The 25,595-nt window shown below is 39.1% G+C and overlaps 1 protein-coding gene across 1 annotated transcript; it reads left to right on the forward strand.

The window, feature by feature from the left end:
* Positions 1–4: 4 nt before the first annotated feature.
* VPS36 (vacuolar protein sorting 36 homolog) lies at positions 5–21,814 on the forward strand. The gene is made up of 14 exons (XM_055801771.1): positions 5–183; positions 1,423–1,491; positions 4,901–4,971; positions 6,882–6,996; positions 8,459–8,548; positions 11,014–11,100; positions 14,210–14,242; positions 14,352–14,429; positions 14,829–14,963; positions 15,801–15,866; positions 16,429–16,493; positions 16,956–17,040; positions 19,528–19,604; positions 19,688–21,814. The coding sequence occupies exons 1-14, from the start codon at positions 88–90 to the stop codon at positions 19,779–19,781; spliced, it is 1,161 nt and encodes a 386-aa protein (XP_055657746.1). The 5' UTR covers positions 5–87; the 3' UTR covers positions 19,782–21,814.
* Positions 21,815–25,595: the final 3,781 nt, after the last annotated feature.

Raw genomic sequence — 25,595 nt, forward strand, 5'->3', positions numbered from 1 at the left:
CTCGGCGGCTGCGGGCGCGGAGCGGCTGCCGCGGCCTGGTCTGCCTGCGGCAGCTAGGGAGGGAGGGGAGGGAGCTGCGCGCCCGCTATGGACAGGTTCGTTTGGACCAGCGGGTTGCTGGAGCTGGGGGAGACGCTGGTGGTCCAGCAGCGCGGCGTGCGCCTCTGCGACGGGGAGGAGAAGGTGACGGGCGCGGCCTGCGCGGGGCCTGGCGGCGCGGCGGGGCCCGGCGGGCCGGGGCAGGGCAGGGGGGGAAGAGGCGCGGCCGTGGGCCTGGGCCGAGGGGGACGGCGGGGGCCGGGTGGTACCGGGCGAGGTGGGGCGACGCGGGGTGTGAAGGGGCCTGGGCTGCAGGCGGAGCATCGATGAGGGCAGAGGGGGGCGGAGTACGCTTCGCCCCGGGGTCTGGCAGGGTCCGGGCAGGGTTTGGCCCTGTGAGAAGCTTGTTGCGGAGGGGATCCGGGCCTTGCGGGACCGAGAAAGGTCTGGGACGGTGTGTGGCACATGGCGGAAGGTTGGGCTGCCCATAGGGCGCGTGTAGCCCGTGTCACTGCGGTGAAACCTGATGTCCATGGCCTGGGCTGACCCTGCCCGTCCCGGAGGCTCAGCGCACCCCTGTCACTCGGTGCCGCAAGTTGGGTGTCACACACAGGACGTGTCATACAATTCACACCTGAGTCTTTCTGGTAGTTGTAAAATACTCTTTAGCTCTGGTCGTGAAGGCTGCCCCCTTGCCCTCTGCTCGGATCTGAGCCTGCCCGCTTAATGCTTCACCTCGCTGCTGGGCTGTCTCTTGATCTCTTAATTTTTCCATGCCGCAGTAGTTGCATACCCTCATAAAAAGCTGTGAAAAAAACGTGCCTCAAGTTTTACAAGTAGGAAGCAATTTGCTAACACAGGTTTTCCACATGCTGATTGCTGTCGGGTAAGTGAAGAAGTTTTCAACAGTAAAATGGATAGAAGCAATACTTCCGTGTGATAGGCCAGAAGATTTCAGATTGTGCACAGTATCTTCTTATCAGGGTGCTTTGCTTTTTTTGCATAACTTTTACTTTCCTTGTCAGCAAAGAGTGTTCCAAAGCCAATAGCCATGTTTAAAATAGGATATTAAGAATGTTTGTGTATCTTGCACAGCATATGGAGGGAGGATCCTTCAGGATTTCCTGGGGGAAAGTTTATACAGTTGAAAAAGAAACTTTGTGTATATCCATGTAATCCTTTTATAGTAATTTTCTCCATTGTTTCCTAAACTTCATTTATTGCGTTTTTAGGGGGGGTGGGGGGGTGGGAGAAGTTTTCTTAAAGTACTGGCTTGTTGAATTTGATTGCTATGTTGTGGTAACATGTAATGTGTCCAAGATCAGTATTTATGCAACTTACTGGTCAAATTTGTTGATGATCTCTTTTCTTTTTCCTGTCTAGGTTAAATTTGATAGTGGAGTATTACTGCTTAGCACGCACAGACTAATCTGGAGGGATCAGAAGAATCACGTAAGTCCCACTTTTGTATCTTTTATGTCGTTCAATTGTAAATTCCATAACAGATAGCTTGCAATGAGAAGACTGCACATGGAGAGGAGATGGGTATTTTCCTTTGTGTGTGTTTTGTTTTACAAGTATAGTCCATTTTTTGCCTCATAGTGGAGAGAAAATAAGAGACAGGAATGTTCTTTCACCTATTTCTGCTTTAATAAAATAATTATGCAGAGATAAGCAGGGATGGGCATTAATCATATAAATTTTCCTTTTCTACAGCACAAACACAAAGGAGAAAAGAGTCTGGTATCATGCACTAAAAAACACTGGGGTTGAGACTGAAGTTGAATGTGTCAGGCAGATCAAAATGTGAACTTCTCACCCATGCTCTTTGTCTAGAAAGACCTTTTCTTCTTCATTATTTTCAAGTCCAAGTTCCCCTGTCTTCTGCTCCCACCATATAGTTCCAGACCATGATCTGGTAACAGAATGTGTTTGGTGGCAGTGTTATTTCGTACTGGTCTTAACCTCCCAACTGCCTATTCCTGCGCTCAACAATCCCTTCAATAAGCCAGAACATTTGTCTGTACTGCTATGGAGAATTGACTCAGAGGTTAAGTGGCAATGTCAGAACTACACTGTAGCGATACTGCTGCTGAATGCTTTGTACCATTAAGCCACAGCCAGAGATTGCAGGCTAAAAGTGAGTGAGAAAGACTACAAACGCATACGAAGCTCTAGGCATAGAGTGTGACAGCATGCACCAATGTACAGCTGCAACTGAAGAAGTCCTCCTCAGAACCAATTTGGATTAATGCTTGTTTTGGACACAGTCTTTTAGAAACTTACCCCTGGAAACCAAGGTTTAGACAGAGCATGTTCAGATGACAACTTCTCAAAGGTGAATTATATTCCACTGGACTAATTTTGTGCAAGGATAGCTGAAGCACCTCTCGTACCCAAAGGCTGTTCCCTACCAAATACCACATCCTTGCTCCAAAGCAGGGAGCTAATAAGAGCCTTCTGAAGAAGGTAAGGTCACCAAGGATGTTCTTAGTTTGGCAAAGCAATTTTTTTTTTCTTCAGGGATTGTTTGCAGGAACAGCAGAACTATTTTTAATACAAATTTTTTAAAATGTTTTGAGAGCTGGTCCCCAGGGTGGGGTTAACTGTTGAACGAGTCAGGGGTTGATTGTCCAGACCATGAACTATTCTGTATAAATTAACTTTTTTTGGGCACAGGCAGTGTGAGATAATTTAACTGCTAAACTGACAGTGTTAATCCTTTTTTCTTCATCAGCATCTCTTTTTGAGAGATGGGCATGTACTGCAACAGGCATTGCTTCTGATCTGATTTGGCCTTTTTGCTTGCTTGGAGTGACAATAAGCATTATGACTTCAGCAAGTCTTACAACTGTCCACATCCGTATTCTGTCCTTCCCAACAAAAGGATGATACATGTCTCTTTTCCTTGACTTCCCCCTGTGCTCCTGGGCCACATGGCTTTTTGTCCTCTTCCAAGATCATTTGATTTGCTAAATCAGCAGAGGAGAACCTTGGAGAATAATAAAAATAGTTTTAGTTTAGCAAATTAATTGAACTCGGCAAAGATTCTGACAGGTTCCAGGCTTGATTAACAGAAGGGACAGGTACATGTGGCTAGGAAATTGGCAAAAATTAGCCAGTTCTGATTAGGGGGGATGTAAATATAAATAACTTTGTTCGTGTGGTAAATAAAGCTGATTATTTTTCAAGCTCTGAGGACTGAAACATGGGGAGCACAGTGCCCTTTTATTTTCATGGTGAGTTGTTGACTAAGCTCAGCTGTGATATAACATCAGCCTTAGAAACCTTAGCTAGTTTACTAGAATAAACTTGTAGAGAAAATCCCCTTTATTGTGTCAGCAAACTTTAGTAATAAATTGGGCAGTTATCGTTAGGTTAACATAGCAAACCTTTTTACAAAACCAGACAGCTGTATTTTATAGCTGCTGTTGTTACATACCATCTGTTGAACAGTTTAGAAAATACAGTGATTATCAAAAGAAAAAATATTGATTCTTTTAAGTTGGTTAGATAGCTAGATTTGTACATTTTAAATCACAAAATTGTGCATAATGTGAGCATGAGACGTTAGGAAAAAAGTATCCAGATAAGCTTACAGCATTTTTAACACATCTGTCTTTTTGTATCCCTTCCTCTTGCTTCTCTCACTAGGAAGGAGTGATTCTAACTCCTTGTGCTTACAAGAAGTCCTTAACTTTCTAGCTGTGAACTAAATCAGTTAATCATCTTGGAAGTGTACATATTATATATAGTTGGACTCTTGTATTCAAAACCTTTTTTTAACGGAAGTATGATTTTGCCTGTCTTTAAAGCGTTCAGAGCTATGTGGGTGTTTTACAGTATGTAACAGCTGTAGAATCTGGAGCCACAGAAGAATCTAGATAGCTTGTATAAAGAGTTTTTAGAACAGGAAATACAATCCATGCTTTTTCCCAGTGAGAGGTTTACTGAACAGTCAAGAGTTCCTGCATGTATACTTTTCTAATCTCCAAATTAATGAGTATTTAATTATTCCATGCAAAGAGGAACAATTTTGGTAGTAGGGATTGAGAGGGCCCCCTAACAGTGTTCACTGTAACCTGGTGCTAAGCACACCCTCATGGCAGATGGAAGAGAGAGGTTCCAAGAGGGAATGTATCCTGTGTTTCCTGTGTTCTGGGTGACTATGTCAATCACCAAGCTATTGTGCAAAAGACTTCACTGAAGGATATTCACCAAAACAAGACCAGCACCTAATTAGATATGTTGAATCACTCACTCCCTTGAGCAATTTATGTCTCAAATACATAGACTAAGAGTTTATCTTGGGTAGGTTAGTCTCCCACAGATGGCTATAGTCTTGTTTCTTGCTCCACTTTGTTTTGTCTGAAGCACAGTCCAATAAATGTGTGTTGAGATGCAGCCATCAACTTCTGGATTAAGTCCGTGGGTATGGGATAGATGGAGAAACTAATATTCCACTCAGAGATATTCTAATTTTGTACATGTTCAACACTTAAAAGACTGATGCCTTTGGATATTGTTTTAGCTCCCGAAGTAACATCAATTAAAAAATGTTAAGAATTGAGTATTGTGCACCTACAGGGATACGCTGCAGTAGTGTGGAAATTTTAGTGACACATTTGGGTTGTTTTTTATTAACTAGAGCTCAGTTGCAACTTTCTATTAGTTTTCTACTTAAATTTATCTTTAATAGATTGTTTTGATTGTTACTATCGTATTTCATATGGAGTGCCTCAGGCAGCACCTGTAGAGATCCATACTGTTTGTGAAATAAGGAAAGAGAACACTTGGTTTTAGAGAATGAATAGTCAGTATATGGCTTCAATTTCACTTGTGCTTGCATTGATTATTCCAGGAGTGCTGCATTGCTATACCTCTGTCTCAGATCGTCTTTATTGAAGAGCAGGCAGCTGGGATAGGAAAAAGGTAAGGTGATAATCTTTTTTCAGATGGATAGTTTGCACATGCATGTTATATGAGGTACCCAAGTTTATATATTAATTCATGGTAGATTCCTTTTGTAATCTAAGATTGACAGCCACAAGGACCTGCTTTCCTCACTTGAGGTCAAGTGTGTAAAAGAGTCATGACAAAGCAGTGTTTGATATGATTTGTTAAATCTTGTAATCACTAAACAAGTATGCATTGTAACTTGCCATTTTAATTTCATTAGTCATAAATGACAACAGTGATTTTGCTGAATCTAAATTTGAAAGCTACTTTTAGTCTTTTGTGCCACAGAACTGGTTGGGGATAGAAACTCTGCCAAATCCTGTATTATATATATTTTTTATGACCAAATATGATTGATTTTGAGCATGGAAATGCTAGCAGTGATTAGAAGGAACTCAAGTGTTTCCACTCACTTGAATAACTAATTCAGCATGGTTTGTGTATGAAGAAGTGTATTAGCGTATAAAGCCATCAGTGTGTCCAGGTGGCCAAGAAGGCCAACGGCATCCTGGCTTGTATCAGAAACCATGTGGCCAGCAGGGCAAGGGCAGCGATTGTCTCCCTGTACTTGGCACTAGTGAGACCACATCTGTTCAGTTTTGGGCCCCTCGCTACAAGACAGACACTGAGGTGCTGGAGCGTGTCCAGAGACGGGCAACGGAGCTGGTGAAGGGTCTGGAGCACAAGTCTGGTGAGGAGCGGCTGAGGGAACTGGGGCTGTTCAGCCTGGGGAAAAGGAGGCTCAGGGGAGACCTTATCGCTCTCTAGAACTGCCTGAGAGGAGGTTGTAAGCAGGTGGAGGTCGGTCTCTTCTCCCAAGTAAGAAGTGAAAGGACGAGAGGAAATGACCTGAAGTTGCACCAGGGGAGGTTTAGGTTGGATATTAGGAAAAATTTCTTCACTGAAAAGGTTTGTCAGGTATTTGAACAGGCGGCTCAGGGACGTGGTGGAGTCACCATCCCTGGAGTTATTTAAAAGACATGTAGGTGTGGCGCATATGGACATGGTTTAGTGGCAGACTTGGAAGACCTGATGATCTTAAAGGTCTTTTCCAACCTAAATGAGTCTATGATTCTGTGATTCAAAGCTTCATAAGAAGAAGAGAAAAATATTAACTGGAGAAATATATATATAGTTGACATCTGCTTGCAGCCTGTAGTCGGATGGGTAAGGTAATGTGCTGAGGTGTCCAGAATAAATCAGGTAAGTCACTAATGCTTGATAAGTCACCTATATAAAGACCCATGAAAAAAGTAAAGTGAAATTATAATGGTGGACTTGCAGTTCTACTGTGATAGCAGTTTGTTATGTTCCTAAAATAATGCTATCTTAGAGTTTGCTTTGGTGGTAGGTGTCATTTTAGACTGTTATTTCCATGTGTGCTAACTTTGAATGTTGGTTTTGGACAAATTCACATACAGTGTTCACAAGTGACATATACAAGTGGGACAGATTAAACATAGTATCGAGACCTTTTGTTTTCCTGTTACAAAGATAGTGTATTTTGGCAGTAGTTATTGCAAGTCAAAAGCCAAATTAAATGACTATTTGATGATTAATCTTAACTAAAAGATTTTTTTAGAAATTATTGCTTGAAATGTTAACATTTGTTATGTTTATTTCTTAAGAATTGGTGGTGGGTACATTTTAAATTTGTGAGATGTTGGTGTTTCAGCGTTTCTAGTACTTTTTATGCAAGATCTACTATAATACTGAGTCAAAATACTTAAATATTGATGTACAAACATGAAACATTATTTGATGTATTTTAGCTCTTATGTGAGATAAATTTAATAGAGGTTTTGATTAGATGTTAAACTTTGTAGAAACAAATTTTTTTAGCTATTACAGAAAGCTACCTCTTTTGTATAACTTTTTCTTAGTGCCAAAATAGTAGTTCATCTTCATCCTGCTTCTTCAAACAAAGAGCCTGGTCCATTCCAAAGCAGCAAATATTCCTACATCAAACTTTCTTTCAAAGAACATGGGCAGATTGAGGTAAGTTTTGTACCATGCAAGCCCAGTACATCAGATCTTTGAACATGCTTTTCCCCTCTTGCTGCATTAGTGATAATTTTCCATGATCTTTCCATGTTTACTTTTGAGGTGGAGCTTTTTCAATACATCCTTTTTGAAGACAAACACTGTGAGCTTTCAGGGTCCTGTACTTTGGTTAAATAATACAAATGGAGTTCCAAAAATCCAAGAGGCATTATTAAGCTTTGTCCTTATTTTAGTAGTTTTAATATAATCTTACACTTCCTTTTTTAGTATTTTAAATTGAACATAGGGTTTTCTGAAGTCATATGTCTGAAATCTATTAAATGCTTAACAGAGTAAAATACATTTCTTTGTAGCTAGCCTTCTATTGAACCTGAATCAAGCAACTTACTCCTTCCTAATCATCTCTTTAGTTTTATTGCTGAACACTTTTTGTCACCTTGGAGCTCTGTTTCATTTTATTTTTTGTAAATCTTTATTTTTTTTACCTACACCAAATCTCAAAGGCTTTGAACATTCTAAAAAACCGTAATATATTTTTAAAAAGAAGGCTTATCCTAAAAAACAAAGAAATTGCACTCTGTAAAGAAATTTCACATTATAAGATCCTCACTTGAAGAAACTGAGAACTTTAACTTTGAACAATGAAAAAAGCTGTATCTGTTCACTGCAGAAAATCAGGTTTTCAACTTGACTTAGTTATAACTGGCTTATAAATGCATTGCTTGATCAGACTCACTTTCATTTCTTTGTGAGCTGTTTCTAGCTTAGAACAAGTAGATTTATGCCTAGTTATAATTGTATAGCTGTTTTGCCTAATTATAACATTATTTATTTTAATGTTAACGCTAGTGTCTGAAAATCAAACTTACTGTATTTACTTTTTACCTAGCATATCAATTACACTCCAGATTTTTTCTTTATGACTTCAGAATGCCTTCCTGAAAACTGCACTGTAACATTGGAATAGGTTTTCTTTCTGGATTTTGGTCAGTGGGATACACTTAGTGTTAACTACTGTTAACTAATTAACTAATGCCAGCTTCTGGTATTAGTGATAAACAAATAAGTGTAATTGATCTGTGCGGTCATCTTTATATTGTTCAATAGTAATTGGATTGTTCAACTTTCCCTCCTTTAAAAGCATACCTTTGAGCAAACCTTGACATTTTTAAATTTAGCATGTTTTGGAACATTTTGAATATCTGAAAAAAATATTTTACAATAAAAGTAATCATGCAAGTTTAATTAGTAACTACATGGCTCCTTCTCTAATGTATGTATTTTTGAAAATTGGATGTTAAGAAATTTCAGGTAATGTTGTACTGTGCATGTGTAGGTGTTCCTGTGCTTTGTCTTACATTGAAGCTTCTTTCATCTACCACCAAGATGCTAAAAATACCCAGAGGTACTCTGCACGGTTTATGAAACCTCTCTTGTCACTCTTTAATGTTTGCAGTTCTATAGACGACTATCAGAAGAAATCACACATAGGAGATGGGAGAACATGCCCACTGGTCAGACCATACAAGTTAACAAGGATCCACAGGTACACGCAGAGCTTCTGAGCAGAATCTGTATGTAATAATGTCGTTTCCATTTCTTGCTGTTCCAATCTACTGCATCTGGCATGCCTCTCTAACCAACACCATGGACACGTGGGAATTCAGCTTTACTTTGCCTGTTTCTTCACTGGCATAAATTAGTTTCTCATTTACAGTTTTCTCCTGATACAGAACGCTATGGCCTGTCTTTCTTAAGAGTGTGTTTAGACTGGAATAGTTGATAATTAGCTCTGGGTTTTTTATATGTCAGATACACACACATGCACACATACACTATTATGCAAATATTAATTCAGCATGAGAGATCTAATGAAGCTGAAAGATTTTTGATCTGAATTGTGCTTTCTTTCCTGTTTTACTTTTGTGGCTGGAAGTCAAATATATAACATGTAATTTATATAACTCTTTGGAACCTTTGTATGTTTGATTTAAATGTGTATGCTAAATGGACAGTTGTTATGGAGAATCCCTTTGTCATATGTTAGATTACCTTCTTTATCTGTGTGCATACTTCTGGGTTATAAACTGATAACACTGTCTCCCATAACATCCTTATAGTTAAGCTCAGGCAGTGTGGGTTAGGTGAGCGGACAGCAAGGTGGGCTGAGGGCTGGCTGAATGCAGAGCTCTGGGGGTTGTGATCGGTGGCGCAGAGTCCAGCAGGAGGCCTGTAGCCAGCGGTGCTCCCCAGGGGTCAGTGCTGGGTCCAGGCCTGTTTGACTTATCCACCAATGACCTGGATGAAGGGACAGAGTGTCCCCTCAGCAAGTTGCTGATGCTACAAAACTGGGAGGAGTGGCTGATGCACCAGAAGGCTGCGCTGCCATTCAGCGAGACCTGGACAGGCTGAAGAGCTGGGCAGAGAGGAACCTCATGGAAGTTCAACAAAGGCAAGTGCAGGGTCCTGCACCTGGGGAAGAACAACCCCACGCACCCAGTACAGGCTGGGGCTGACCTGCTGGAAGGCAGCTCTGCGGAGAAGGACCTGGTAGTTCTGGTGGACAGCAAGTTGCCCGTGAGCCAGCGGTGTGCCCTGGTGGCCAGGAAGGCCAGTGGGACCCTGGGGTGCATTAGGAGGAGTGTGGCCAGCAGGTGGAGGGAGGTTCTCCTGCCCCTCTGCTCTGCCCTGGTGAGGCCGCACCTGGAGTGCTGTGTCCAGTGCTGGGCTCCCCAGTTCAAGCAAGACAGAGAACTACTGGAGAGGGTCCAGCAAAGGGCTACAAAGGTGATTGGGGGGATGGAGCATCTCTCTGATGAGGAAAGGCTGAGAAAGCTGGACCTGTTTAGCCTAGAGAAGACTGAGAGGGGACCTTATCAATGTCTACAAACATCTTAAGGGCAGGTGTCAGGAGGATGGGCCAGGCTCTTTTTAGTGGTGCCCAGCAACAGGACAGGGGGGCAACAGGCACAAACTGCAACATAAGAAGTTCCATCTGAATACGAGTTAAAAATACTTTGAGGGTGACAGAGCACTGGAAGAGGTTGCCCAAGAGCGGTTGTGGAGTCTCCATCTCTGGAGACGTTCAAAACCCACCTGGATGTGATTCTGTGCAACCTGCACTAGTGAACCTGCTTTAGCAGGAGTTGGACTAGATGATCTCCAGAGGTCTGTTCCAACCCTGACCATTCTGTGATAAATATGTAGATATTGTCTCTGCATATGAATGTGTTGAATATATGAATATATTGAACATACAGTACTATATGAATGAAATAGGATGATTTAAAGATTGTTCCGTGTCAGATCACATGTCTTCCTTTTTAAATGTAGTATCTATAAACATTGCTGCATTTGGACTAACGGCAAAGCCTGGACCCTGCATCAAGAATCAATGAAAATGCCTTACCTCCTGTTCTTAATTTTGAGTTGTAGTAAATTGTTAACACTAAGCTTTGCAGTCAGAGATTTGAGGGCTGGCACCACTGCCGCTTAGGTACCAGTCTTTCGAAAACACATTTGGTATCAAATGAAAGGTTCACCATTACCTCCCTTCTGATACTTCTCAGCAAGGTAAATTAGACTGCACTTCGCATTGTGTTTCTGTGGCTATGTTTCTTCAGGGTAGATTCCTTGAGGTAATCCTGTTCAGATACACTCATGCATTTGCACAGCTCTAGTATAGATGTTCACATGGACTCAGAGGCTCTAATTGAGATGAGCTGGCATGCGCAGTCTGGATCAGGCTATTAAGCATCTTCATAATTAATAGCTTCAATATAGTAATCTTATCTGTCTACTACAGCAAATTCATACGTGCTTCATGCTTACTGTTTATTTTATTACACTGGTTTAAAAAATACTTTCAAGAAATATATGAAATATTGTATGTGTGATTCCAGCTCTTTGGGAGAATGTTTCCTGTCATCTAATGTAAAGTTTTTCACAGTGAGGCGGATGAGAAAACTTAGCGTTTCCTATTTTGATTCCTTTCATTATTTTCTTTTGCAGGCAGGAAGAATAAGGGCTGTAGGAATTGTAGGGATTGAAAGGAAATTAGAGGAAAAAAGAAAAGAGACTGACAAAAACATTTCCGAGGTAAATACTACTGATGTTTCAAGGTCAACCACCTGAGCCATTTACATTCATTCACACTTTCTTTTAGGGGCAGCTGAGAATATTTATTGTTTTTGTTGTGAAGTCTGAATTCATTTAAGAGTGTATAATTTATGGTTATTTACTGTGTTTAACTGGCTTTTCAATATATGTAAAGGTACTTAATTTAAACAGTTCCTTTCAAGAAGACTGTTCTTTGAAACTAACGGTGTGTATTTATGAAATTAACTTTAGTAGAATTAGAAATTCGAGTTCAGTGACTTTTGATCAGGGGAAGCAGAACACAAAGGCATCTGCAGAAGTAGACTATTACAATTTTGAGCATGGGGGGAGGTCCTTCATTGTTTTACAGCTAATTGTAATTTCAGTTGAAAATGTAATATATATTAAGGATAATATGCTGATCTAAGTGTCTGCATGTAACTGGTAAAGTTAGATTTTAATCTTACTCAGTTTCTAAATGTTAAGATTTAGGCTTATAATTACAGTAAAATGTTCTGCAGTCCAGGCATCAGCAAGATGTTACAAGTGTCTTTGCAAAATACCTGGGCTAGATGGAGACCATCCTTTTCCCCAGAAACAGCACAATAGTTGAATTTCAGATCTCAATACTGATGGACAACAGAGGCAATTAATTTCTTCATATATACCTGGGAACAGTAGCCTCAAAAATAGTCTGGTTCCGTCTTGGTAGTAGAGATTAATACAGAAGTACTTATAAACTACATGCAATAGATTTAATTTTTGTGGCAAAGCTTTATGGAATTCAGTGTGGCACAATAAAAAAAGACATTCAGTGCTCTAGTACCTAAGAAAATTATAGTATCTTTGCAGGCTGCCTGCTGTTTCAGATACTGGTAGCATTAAAATTTTTCCTTTCTATTTATAAGGAATGTAATGAATGAAGTTCTGTGTGTAGTTCAAAAGGTATTGTGGTTACATGCTTGTGTATATAGTTCAAAAGGTATTGTCTGGTTATTTTTTCCTTCAGCAGCTTTGTCAGAGAGTAAAATGAATCCGTTTATACATGTTGTATGAACGAAGGAAAACCATGGCTTGTAAAATCCTGCCTTCCTCTAGCTGTAAATGTTATAAATGACTTAATTTAAAAAATGGTGCCCTGGCTTCCAGGAAAAGGCTTCCTGCATCTGCTGTTCACTGCTGATAAGAATCCAGTTCTTTAGCCTTTTGTTTATCTGAGGAAGTTCCTGTTAGGTGTGTGCACATTCCCCTTTGTTTCCAGGCCTGCCCTTGGTGAGTCAGGCAGAGGAGGAGTTAGACACAGCATGCTGTTTATTTAGCTAAATCAAGGGTTCTTTTGATGAATGATGTTTTCATGCAGGCTATAGAGATTAGAAATAAGCTGGGAAAAGCCTTGTTAGAAAACTTTTTGTTGATATCATATACAAATACAGTAGGAGGACTTTGATTTACACTATAGATTAGGAAATCTATTTTAAATTATTGAATTTGGCAGAATAAGAAGAAATATTCCAAAGAGAAGCTTTTGTTCTGATAGTGGTAGATTATTGTTATACACGAGTATATTATCTTTTCTCACCTTGGACTTTGCTTTGTCCCACTTAATTTTGGATACCTAACCTAGGTACCAAGTGTTAAGAAGCTAGACTTCTCCAGTCAGTGGACAAACACTGGCACCATTAGGAAGGGTTCTGATGAAAAGCAAACCCTGTCCCTTCCTGGAGGCATCTCTGTCTCTGCACGTTGAATCTCAGACCAATAAGCTTCTAAGTAAGGCACCTAAGTGTAGCTGGGAACAGTTAGGTCTTCCTATGCAAATTCTTTTAAGGTGTCAGAGTTTCAGGAATTTTTCTCGCACCAGTTGTTCAAAAAAGGTTGTTTGAAAAGGTTGACCACCTGGGCGTGTTGTCACGTATTTGAGAGATGTGGGCAAGAAGGCTGAATATGTGTTGCTGAGGGTGGGAGAAATGGTAGTTGCTTTTTAATATAGTTGTGTTAATATGGTTGCTACCTTTTTTTGTACATGATTTTTTTTAATGCTAGTTGGTTATCGTTACTAAAACTTTTGCATTTCAGTATATGTTCAGCATTTTTTGAAGTATGTTTTATTTAAGCCTAAAAATGCCCTTTGTAAGTTGTTGTAGAGTTGTTGTATTTGAGACTTTAGCAGTTTACTGAGCTTAATAGGCTTGATATAATTATGGTCCCGTGGTGGATGCCCAGTATATTACTTATTTGGGTTTTTTTGAAACAAAATTAACAGTTTCTTAGACAAGAAAATAAATGTTTTGTAAAAATAATTTTTTCCCTTTATCTAGTATTTATTTTGGTTTTTAGGTCCAACAACTAGAGTTTTCAGAGGATGCTTTCTGTCTAGTTTTTATCTTAACTTATTGAAATCTGATCACTTATCTTGTGGATCTTACTTCATTCGTTTTCTTAACTGGTTTTTGTTTATTATGCTAGCACCACTGGTCCTATGTATGCAATACTTAGATGAAGAGAAATTGCCACACATTTTCAGAGGTTTTGTCTTGTCAGTTAAGCATACATGTGAAAAACATATACTTTCTTCCTTGCTTATTTGAAATGGCTGTTGCTTAGAACTTCATAACATCTACTGATTAAAATTATCTTGTCAGGAGGAGTACTTCTGTAGGTTTAAAGTAGTCTTGCTGCTGGCCAGATACAATAGATCTCCTTGAGTGATGGTTAACTGTTGGAAAAAATCTACCGTCACCACCAGGAAACCTTTCCCCAGCTTTTAGGAGAGCATAATAAACTAGGACAGTTTAATCTTTTGTGGGCCTTGGTGTCTCGTTGTTCCTTCCTATTGTATGGACTTCATATTGAACTAGTGTTCATGTACTAGTAAAGTGTGTGATTGATTCTTTTCTTTATTCTTGTTTATGGATTGTGTAGTTTTGATTTTAAGACCTGGTATAAAACAGGTATGTCAACCAATTATATATAATGTCTGACATTGTAACATACTGATCTAAAGGGATAGCAGCTCTTAGAAAAGCTTGGGTAGGTGGACAAAGGCAGCTCACTGTACCCACGAAGCTTGATGCTGTAATTATACTGATCTGCGGTGTCTTTGTTTCAGGCTTTTGAGGATCTTAGCAAACTAATGGAGAAGGTATGGCATGTGTCACTTATCCAAGTTGACTTACACTTGTTTCTCAGTTTTAAGCGTGCTTTTCACTGTGGAGCTGAAAGTTGACTTATCTGTGTGTCTTTCTTGATAGGCTAAGGAAATGGTGGAGTTATCCAAGTCAATAGCCAATAAGATTAAAGAAAAACAAGGTGACATCACTGAGGATGAGGTAAGTGAATTTTGTTTTTAAAGTCAACAGAAATGTTCCTATGCAAAGCAAAAATTATCCATTTAATACATGTTATTTAATAAGGAACACTTCATGGTTGGGTGTTTTTGTGTTTTAGTGCCTACATAAAGTAAAAGTGACTTGTTTAGCATTAGCTTTTCTTTCGACCCTTTCTTAAAAGCAGATTTTACTGCCTTCGTGTGAATTTTTGTATTTTTGACCTCTGCTGGTCAAAATTGAATTTTATTAAGACTTGCCTTCTCTTTGATAGTAATTGACTTTATCGGTAGTAAACTGAATGGATTTATTCACCAAAACTGTCACATAGTAATAAAATAAAAGATTTTTCAAAACCAGACTCATTCACTAGCTGATGTACTTCTAAATTTATTTGTTTAGACTATTAGGTTCAAGTCCTATCTGCTGAGTATGGGTATAGCTAATCCAGTTACCAGGGAAACACATGGATCTGGTACACATTACCACATGCAGCTGGCGAAGCAACTAGCTGGAATACTCCAGACACCATTAGAGGTAAAGCACCTAATTTTGCACCAAGATTTTCCATGCGTTGCTGAATTTTGACGTAAATGTGTTTGGCTGTAGCACTGTGCCTGTTTTTAAAGTCTTGGATTTGGCAGCATAGCTTCACATTCAGTGTTTATGGAAAGAATATATATATATATATATCTTCTTCCTGAATTAAGAAAGTTTAAAAGAAGTAAGAATTTTCCTTTGGAGTAATAGCATCTCAACTTCTAATCTGCAAAATATCAGTGATACTTAGAAAATCATACGAGCGGTCTTCCTTCCATTTGAACAGCCCTCTATTCATCCCTTGCTGCAGAATATTATTTTTTTAAAGAAAGAGTGAAACAACACATGACTTTAAAAATATAAGTAGTCTTTAAACCGCCTTAAAATTATGCATTTTGCAAATACAACACAGAGTTATTACACAGACTATCCCTCCTTGGTAATATATTCTAGTGTGTCTGAAGCTGTTAGAGAATTCAAGATTCTCACCAAAATGTTGCAACTTATAAGGGCTATGTGTCTACTAAAACAAGTTGATGTGGTAGATTTAATATATTGACATTTCTTGTTCCTGTGACTTATTCTCTGCTTTAAAATCAAAGTAATTCAGTCTTTGGATGTAGTATCAGTGGTTTGCATTTTAAAATGATTGGTGAAAGATGTTACAACTTACCTCTCATGCTAGAAATATATGGTATTGCCTGGGTAGTTTCTTTCATTAAGGCCCATCGTTTAGCTCCTCTGTTTTACCTGTTTAATCACTCAAATGCAAGTAAAGATACCGTGTTTACTAGATTAATGCTATTTCTCTTACCAGTCTTGTGCTTAACACAGGAGCGAGGAGGGATCATGTCACTTACAGAAGTATACTGTCTGGTAAATCGTGCACGAGGATTAGAGGTGAGAAATTGGTTTAATTAAATATTTTATAAAGTGTACTTCAGTGATAAGGTAATTAAAGAAAAAGTGTAAGAAGTTCCCTACCAATTGCTCACCCTACTTGTTTTAACAGCATGAACTGATCAGCCCTTTATTAAAATGTGGGGTTTACCTATATTCTTTCTCCTTCTTCCATGCAATGTTTATGTATGCTCTACAAGTTCTTTTAATGTATGCTTCTTTTTGTAATACCATATAAAAGGGAAAATTCATACTTATCTGGAAAGAAAACTGAAAGGACAGAGAATACTAAAGAATGATGAATTTGTTTTGTTTTTTTTTTAAACAAATACATCAATTTTTTCTGTAAACAGGGCAAGAAGGATTATTACAGAACACATAGTAAGGAAACAGAAAGGAGCATAGAAGCCAATGAAAGTAGGCTGCAAAATAGAAAGAAATTAACAATATTGTATAGCCTGGTGTGTTTTATAGCTGTAGTTATTAAAACTGTTTGTTTTGGTGTTACGTTGTATACTTAAAATGCAAGCTGTGAAATAAATCTGTTTTACTATTTTAATAGTTGCTGTCACCAGAAGATTTAGTAAATGCTTGTAAGATGCTGGAGTCACTGAAATTACCAATAAGGTAAGAGTTTTACAGATGTATTTATAAAACCTGGCACTCACAAGTCAGACCATGGTGTTTGGAAGACTTAATATTTTTACCTGCAGTAGATTTTCTTGCTTTTTAAGCAAAGTCATCCTTTGCTTAAAGGATGCTGCTGTAAGCACCAATATCCACTCTACATTAAAATACGAATTTTTAACAATGGTTCACTTTGCTAGGAAGACAGTATTGTTTTCGCTTCCAATACAGGTTGGTTTTTTTTCATACTGGGAAAAGTGTTTAACTAAACTCAGACATATACCCCATTCTTTTCAGTCTTCAGATTTTGAAGATGCTTTTAATATTCATTTTACAGAGCTTTGGTTTGGTTTGGGTTTTTTTTCCTTTTGTAATGTGGTTTTAGGTGTGAATGCATCAGAAATGTGACCATAGGTGATGTGTACAGAGTTTTTAGTTATTTAGACTCTCTTTTGATTGTAGGCTTCGGATATTTGACAGTGGTGTGATGGTGATTGAACTCCAGTCTCATAATGAAGAGGAAATGGTAGCTTCTGCTTTGGAGACAGTAAGTGTACTTCATTTCCTTCAGTGTTCTGACCACGCTAGGGAAATTTAAACACATTAGGTATAAAAACTTGAGGTACAGGATTTCCTTTTGAGGTTTTGAAATACAAAATACTCCACTTCCAATCTTCTAACAGTAATACTTAAATAGCACTTTTCATCTTCAAAGTGCTATGCAGGCAATAATCTTAGTCATTGCGTTCTCCTTAAGGAATAAATCACTTTTCCTCTCTTTTCAAACTTCATTAACCTTCAGCCTTCCTCCAAATCTTTTGCTCTGCAGAATGAAATTCATGGCGTGTATTAAGCACTTAATTTAACAGAAGTGGACTTCAGACACTGTACACAACATGCTTGAAGGCGGGGTGAAAGTAGCTCTGAAATATTGATATAGGCAGTTGTTTAGTTTGGGTTTATTTCATAAAATAGCACATTGTATGTGTAACATCTACTGAGTTTGCCACTGTAAAGAGCACTCAGTTGGAGACTAGTGCACATAGAATTAGGCTAGCTTCATCAGGGAAAAAAATAGTATAAATTGCTCAGTGTGGTAAACCTTCATGGTCTTACTACCTCTGGGTCTTTAAAGTCCTGCTATCCTATTGCTTGATGCATGTTCCTGTGTTTCTTTCAGCGGGATGTGATTTTTTTGTTGTTCATAAAGTTGAGTAAAGGCTGATTCAGTGTACCCAAAGTTAAACATCAGGGTCAAAGAGGACTTTGACTTGGGCAGTCAGGAAGAAGTAGAGCTATCACAGGCACCTTCTCCCTTGATAAATGAGGTAGGCTCTTCAGTGCGTTTTGCATGATTGTTACTGTATAGCTTTCTCTCATCAAAAAGATTTTTAGATAAGAGAAATGTATGTAGCCATCTAAAAGATTCCATCCTAAATTATCAAAACTAAAATGCTTAAATTTTTCAATATATGTTAATCCTTTCAGTTTATTTTCTCATATTTACAGAAAAATACCTAGTTCATTTTAGGGTTTTTTTTTCTGATTATTTTTGGTTTCTAATTAATTTGTTGCCTTCAGTAAAGGGCTTATCTCTTTGAAAGGAAAGGAAAAAGCTTTTCTTGATAACAAACAAGGTCAACTGCAAAAAGCAACAGATGGTGGATTTATTACTGAAACACCTTTTTTCTTTTTATTTTCATAATATGAGACACTGACTCCATAGAAAAACGTAAGGGAAAGGCTTTGAATGATGAAGGCTAACCTGTACAGGAGGGGGAAGATGAGATCAGAATTGTGGCCAAAAGCACCCTGTACTTAATGTGTAATGTACGGTAACATGAAACCTCTGAGAAGAAATGAAAGGAAGTCACCAGCCTTTCAAACAGGAGAGAGATGTTTTGAAAGGCTGGTGAAGACAGGAAATGAGATGGAAGTCAAAGGATCCCAAAGTCACCCCTGATGAGAGTAGTGGTTTGGGAAGGAAAGATAATTAATCACCCATATGCATATTAGATTCTATAGCTGACTTCCATTACTCAAACTTGATCACTTAGCTTTATAGAATCTCAAGTTAGGACTAGCTTAATCTGAGTTTCCATAAAAATACTACAGCTGAGAATGATGCAGAATAGACCCCTCCCTACCCAGTTACGTGGGAAGCAGGACATGGGAACCATGTCTGGATTTACAAGTTTGCTTGAATCTGAAGCAATGGAGAAATGGAAGAATTATTAATTTGTAGGGTAATAAAACATGTTTATCTGGGAAATTCAAGGCAATAATAAGTCTAGACTGCATATCTAATATTTTAAGCATCCGCATGTCCAGCCTGTGAGGTTTCATTGTAGCATGTATTAACTAAGACAAAGTTTTGAGTCCCAAGACTGAACCTATCTTTTGTGTCAGCTGAATGTGATGGTGGCTTTTACTGATCCCTCTAGTATGCCATAATATAGGGTGGAGTACTAAGGTGTGGGGATTTTTCTATAGACAGTGGGGATATTTTAAATCTCATTAAACTCAAATTCTCTACTTCCATCTGAGACGACTTAAATCTCTAAATCGATGACCTGCCCTTAACAGGTCTTTTATTTCCTCATTTAGGCTTCACTTGAATCACTTGAAGTTTGCCAAATCACTTAGTATAGATAGCTGAGCTGTGTAAATACTGATTGTGACAGTATACTGTGCCTGAGCTATTCTGATTTTTCTGTTCTCTTTGTCCCAAGGCATCTTTTAAAAAAAATCCAAACAAGAGGGTACCACATGATTATGTTTGTTACAATTTGAGTCTTTTCTACATTCTTTTTTTATATTTGGCAGTTTTCCCAGGACAGAGAAGAGGTATTTTTAAGGGCAAATACCCATAATTATTTGTACTTTTTAAAAATGCAAACAAACTAGCTGTTTTCACAAGGGATTTGCTACCAATTTATCACTTCACAAGGCTAACCCTGATTCACTAGCTAAGAGAACATCATTGTTCTCTTAATGCTGTAGTTTATTTATTTGTGTATTTGTTTTTTGATAGGTGTCTGAAAAGGGTTCCCTCACAGCTGACGAGTTTGCTAAGCTGGTGGGGATGTCTGTTCTCTTAGCCAAAGAAAGGTAAGTAATAATTGCTGTGTTTAATACCTCTGTTACCATGTTGTCCTCAAGTAATACAGCACGTCTTCTTTTGCTTTCTCTAGGCTGCTTCTTGCTGAAAAGATGGGCCATCTTTGCAGAGATGATTCAGTGGAGGGCTTGAGATTCTACCCAAATTTATTTCTGACGCAAAGCTAATGTCATTTGTGTACAACTTACTATGTAACAGTTGAACAAGGGAGCAGAACCCTTCCAACAACTGACTTTAAAATTTTAATTTTGTTAGTCAACTGCAACAGTGATGAACATCGCAATGCTTTACAGTTCTCAGGTATTTCAAGTGCTGAACTCTCTTACATGGAACTGAATGGAAGTAGGAATCACTAAGTCAGAAGTTTGCTAATTGTCTCAAGCTGGCTAGCTCATGTTTCAGGTTTTATTTGGTGTATTCTGTCCTTTTTAATTTCAAGAGAAGTCAGATGAAGATTCCACACAAGTGAAAGTGGAGAGACTATCTCTGTAGTCTGCCATGGGGGTCAGCACCCAGAAGACAGGTTACTGTATACTCCAATTTCAATTTGTTTATGTCTAGAGCAACAAAGCAGACAGATGTATCCGTAGTGATAAGAAAAGTGGCTTTGGTGTGTACTGAAGTATAAGGAACAAAACCAGGGTAGAGTAACCCCTTCTCCCTGAAGCAAGGAGCAGTTTCCTAAGAGAGAATCTTGGAGTTCTTGTACTTTGAGACAGAAAGAACCTGCTGCAGAAGAGATAAATGTATGGCATGTGAATCTAGAAATCACAGTGTTTGTTATGTCTTATGCTAATATCTCAGATAGAAGCATTGTTAGTGGAGACTTCCTCTCTTTTTCCTTGCCATCTTCCTTCCTGTCTCATTATGTTGTACTTCAGGTGCCCTTTCTCTGTCCTCTCTTCATGTAGCAGAGTGGAATACCCTCCTATCACTCTACCAGACTCTGTGCTTTAACGTGCTTGTGTTTTATCCTGTACTTCTAATGAAAGATCATTTGTTTCATCAGCCTGTTACCTGTTTTGGAGAGACTGTTTGTTAGCTTATGTCTCATGTGTGAAAATTAATCTGCTTTCAGTATTGAAGGGAGGAAGACTATCACCCTGTGTTTAATAGTCACAAGGTATCGTATTGTTTGGTATTCCTCACCCTGTGTTCACACTGAATACAATTTGATAGTCTCGGTTTTCATAACTCCAGTGGAGTTGTTACATTACTTGAAGATCTGTTGTCATGGTAATAACAGTAAGTGGATGTTTATGATCCACATCACTTAAAATTTTTGGCGTTTTGAAGTCACCAGTTTTAATAACAAAATTCAGTCAAGATATGAACAAGGATAACACATAGGTAATGGCATTGTGGTTGTAATGGCCAAATCGACACTACAAAAAAGGAGAAAAAGCTTTTAAGAGCTTGAAAATACTTTCAGAACTGTTTTGGTGTTACCATAGCTTAGACAAATTAATAAGGAGTTCAGTGCAGAGAACCCTACAGTGATGATGCTTATGGTTTGTAAGATGCTCGTTTAGGTCCAAGGAATTGTGTCCTCTTATCCTTGTCAAGAGCAAACTTCTGTGCGGTGCTTTCTTTAGGGCAGTTTCCCTCTGTTTCATGAAGGTGCTAAGCCTAATGTATTTGGCACAGCTGAAGGAACTGGTTCACGCTATTCTTACTGTGTTAACCATCTAGTGTCATCTCGTCAGGAGTCGTATGGCTTGCAGCTTTTCTTCATCCTTCCCACAACCCACAGAAGAGATCTATGCGAGGTATGCTAAGCATCACACATCTAAGGAGGGACTGAAAAGTGAGAAATTCAGAAGCAAAAAGCTGATTTGTGACTCTTTCTTCTACCCGATGTCAAGGGAGACCAGTGGTTTATGGGCCAGAACCTCTCTCCACAAGGGGGCATGTCTTCTGCAGAAAGAACAAAATGAGAAAGGAAATGCCAAGTGTCAACTCCCAACCTCGGTTGCTCCAACCCTGAGCTTTTCATTTTAAGCAATAACGATACAACCTGTTTAGAATGATGTACCTTCTTGAGCTTTTCTTTCCCAAGATTTTTGTTTGACTTTTTTTTTTTTTTTTCTACAGGGAAGAAATCTATAGGGTAAATTGTATAGCTGGTTTAGAATTTAAACATAACATGGGAAAATGACTACTAGAAAGTAATAAAAATTAAAAGATTTTCTTAAATAGACTGTTCTCTGTTTTTTTCTTCCTAAATGTTTTGGCCGACTTTAAAATCTTTACACATCAAAATCTTGTGATTCTGTGGGGCAGGTTTTTAAAGTGCATCATATTTTTGCTTTCTCCTTTTGTAGCTAAAAGGGTGCCAAGGTAGTTTTGATTAAAGGGAAAAATTAAATGTAATTAGAATGCCATGGTTCCGTTGAGTAGCCTGTGACCCACCCCAGCCAGAATCACAGAACTGTAGATACCTACACAAGCACCAGTTTGATGAGGAAACCAGTCTGAGTCTGAGCCAAGCACATGCCCTGTGCTAGCGCTGGCAAGGTCTTTGACACGTTGAAATGTATTTTCCAACCTGAAAGACAACAGAAATCATGTATCTGGTGCTACACTTGGAGCCAGCTGTTGGGTGAACAGAGGGAGTGACATGTTTACAGGTCTGTGGTATCGTGGTAGTACATCGCACTGTCCTAAAGTGCCATTGCCCAGCCCCATTTCCATTGATACTACCCACAAAAAAAATCTATTGAAGCAGGATTATAGGAGAGGAAAACCTCACAGATCATTCTAGTTTAATACAGAAGATGCCTATACGAACCTTTCATGTTTTGATTGTTCCTAGAATATTTGTATCATGATACAAAAAAAATCACGATCTCATTTTGCCAGGGCTGCCCAATTGTACAGTCCTTCAAACAGAAGTTTGTATCAGAGGTCAGTTCAAAAAGTGCTTGGGTTTTTTTATGGAGTGGTCTTAAATAATGATTCTGTTTTTCATTTGAAAACACGGGCTTTTTTATACCTCTGACAGGAAAAGAGTGCTGCTCAGGAATCTGTACCTCTTGTCCATTTCTCCTTTGCCTTTGTTTTCAAAAAAATTCTATTCAGCCTATGGAAACATGGATCTAATCTGAACCACATTTCTGAAGTGCAAACTTCTTTTTCCCTCGGACAGTTATTTATGTATGTATGTGTATTTGGAAGTCTTCAGAAGTGTATCTTTAATAATCACTGTTGGCTGTGTATTGATAAGCTAAACTCTTCAATGCTCAGTTCTTCTAACAGGACTTTTACAGTTTGTCCAAAGGACCTGACTGTCCTGCTTGTGAAATTAGTGGAAGTATTTTCACCGAATTCGTGAGGACAGTAGTGGGAGACAGCAGGAGCCTGTTGCCAAGAGTAGAATTTCTTGCTTCCTCAAGCCCAGGGAGGCTCTTGTTTGCAACTGGACAGTTCTCTAAAATACACACTGAAAAGGCAGGAATGGCTGATTCAAAATCATTTGTGAATTTGATGTGAAATCATTGTTTTCTTTGGGAGGAACCCCCTCTCCAATGCTTTTTTTTTTCCGAGCTAGATTCATGAATCTGCAACATTGCTTCTCCTATTTTAGCAGTTCCCATTTCATCCTAATTTGCAGTGCTCCAGGCATCCACGTGAAATGCCAGACCTTGTAGTTACAGGTCATCTGCTGGGAAGACTTCATCTGTCATTTTATTCTCCCAAGAATGAGCTGCAAGTACTCATGCTAAGAGGATGTTCTGGGCATGTATGTTGGCAACATTTGTCTTTATTTTAAGGAAATACTTAAATACCTTTTAGAGCACAGGCCCAAGTGTCATACCTCCCAGGTAGTTGTCTAGGCCAGCAGGCCTGAGAGTTGTTTTTCTTTGTGGTTTAGAATTAAAGTATTACTCAAATACGAAAAAACCACCAAAACACAAAAATGTCAGGACTGAGTGAGGAAGCCTCCATTTCAGAAAATTTTATAGCCTGCTAGTTAGCACACACTTGTAAAAGGTAGACCTGACAGAAACCACCCTGCTTCACATCCCTGCTTGAGACCAGTAGGATCTTGGGTCTCCTGCATTCCCACTGGACTGTGTGGAATGCTGTGACTTCAAATTCCCACTGATGAAAGCATGTTAAACCCTACTCTGCCATGCTCACAGCAATGATGGACAGCGAGTTCAAGGCAAAAGGGGCTGAAATAGTCGCAGCACTTTTGTGAATCCAATCTTGTTCTGAGCATAAGGCTGAGACTGTTCAGAAGTTATGCATTGTTTTGTTCAGTGCAAAGTATTTTATGTACTTGGAGGGTTTCATGTAGCTGCTGATGAATAATCATCAAAACAATCTCGGGAAGTAAGTAAAGGAGGGGACTGCTATAACCGAAATGCTGTTTCACTGTATTTTTGAAGTCAACAGTTAAATTGGTGCTTCTGTGTTCCTTAGTTCATACTTGCGGAACACTCCTAGAAACTCAAAGGCAGGATTTGTTACTGTCTTTTAACCAAAAAGTTTGCAGGAGGATACATGCTGTGTGAAGTACCCTCTTTTTGCAAAGAACAATGAAGGCAGCACGGTTGCACAGAATAAATTTGTGTCTGTTGCAGGTGTGGCATTGGTACTGTGGCTGTTTAATGATTCACTTCATGTAGGTAGAATTATTTTCAAATGTTGCCTAAATATAACAGTATTTGACGTGATATATGGGAAACGTCTGTTGTTTCAGCTAGACTCAGCAGCTGTGTGTGTGTGGCACAATTCCCCTGAGTTTCACTTCACATCGGATGGAGAATTTGAGGTGTGTCCTTAAATTGCAAAGATACTCTGGTTTGATCCACCCATTAAATGAGAATGGCAAAACTCCCACAGACTTCAAACCCAACCTTTGTTATAATTATCAAACACTGACTAGTTAACAGCTCTGAAAATGGGTGTATTGAGTATGGCTGAGCTCTGACAGCAAGAAGGAAGAGCTTAAAAGATGTTCTGGAATAAGATAACAAAATATTTTGGTCTTTTCAGTAGAAATACTGAACGAGACACAACTGTTGCAAAGTGACGATTTCTGATCTTTCTGCATTTCAATTGTTTTTTCCACAGTGTTTTGGGAAAGCCCAAGATAAGGATAATTTTTTCCCCTGGGACTCTAATCTATTTATAGGTTACAAGGCCAGAAGGGACTATTATGATCACCTCGCTTGACCTCTTGGGTAACAGAAGCTGTAGAACTTCCCATACTTAATGTGTGTTTGAAGTAGAACTCCTCTTTTAGGAACAACAAGAGATTGCAACTTCTGGGAAATCCCACCACAGCTCTTGGCAAATTATTCCAATGACCACTACCTGTTGTAAAAATATTTTCAGCGTGCATAATCAGAGTTTGTTTAGCTTCAGGTTCTAGCCGCTGGACCTTATATTTAATGAGTCCTCAGCCTTAAGGCTGAGTTCCCTTCATGCCAGGTGTCCTGGAAGTTAACTGTTTCTTAAACAGATTAATCATCGGATTCCTTGTGCCCACCGCATTGTCCTATTTTCTGCTCTTCCCAAGGTTTTCCCTGGTCACCTAATAACCACCTTAAATTGTCAACAGCAGCGCTGGACCAAGAAAAACTACTGCAAAAATACTAATTGCAGAGGTAATTTGTTTCCCCATTTTTTATACTCCCAGCCATCACATACAGACTGTATGCCCACGCTACCAGACGTGTGCTTGCACTTATGTTCATGCTCAGTTCGCTCCCCATCCCTATAGCTCAGGTGTGAATGTGGGTTAGATGTCAGACTTCTGCTGGACTCTCATTCCGGTGGGTAACCAAAGAAAAAGGTAAAGTGGGATTTGAGGGTGGTCTCCTGTGAAACTGCACTAGGCTAAGCACACTGCAGCCTGGTTTCCTGGTGGGTGTCCAAAGCTAGGCTTTTCCTAAGCACAGTATAGAAACTGTGAGCCTGAACCACACTGGGGTAACAACCAACAGCGCAGATGGAAGGGCTCAGGGCTT

The sequence above is a fragment of the Falco peregrinus genome, chromosome 4 (assembly GCF_023634155.1).
Source record: "Falco peregrinus isolate bFalPer1 chromosome 4, bFalPer1.pri, whole genome shotgun sequence".
Lineage (NCBI taxonomy): Eukaryota > Metazoa > Chordata > Aves > Falconiformes > Falconidae > Falco > Falco peregrinus.

Excerpts from the sequence above, each read along its gene's own strand:
- VPS36 (XM_055801771.1), top strand. The coding sequence starts at position 88 with ATGGACAGGTTCGTTTGGACCAGCGGGTTGCTGGAGCTGGGGGAGACG. Across the intron at positions 6,997-8,458 it reads AAGAACATGGGCAGATTGAG|TTCTATAGACGACTATCAGA; the intron begins GTAAGTTTTGTA and ends TAATGTTTGCAG. Across the intron at positions 11,101-14,209 it reads CTGACAAAAACATTTCCGAG|GCTTTTGAGGATCTTAGCAA; the intron begins GTAAATACTACT and ends TCTTTGTTTCAG.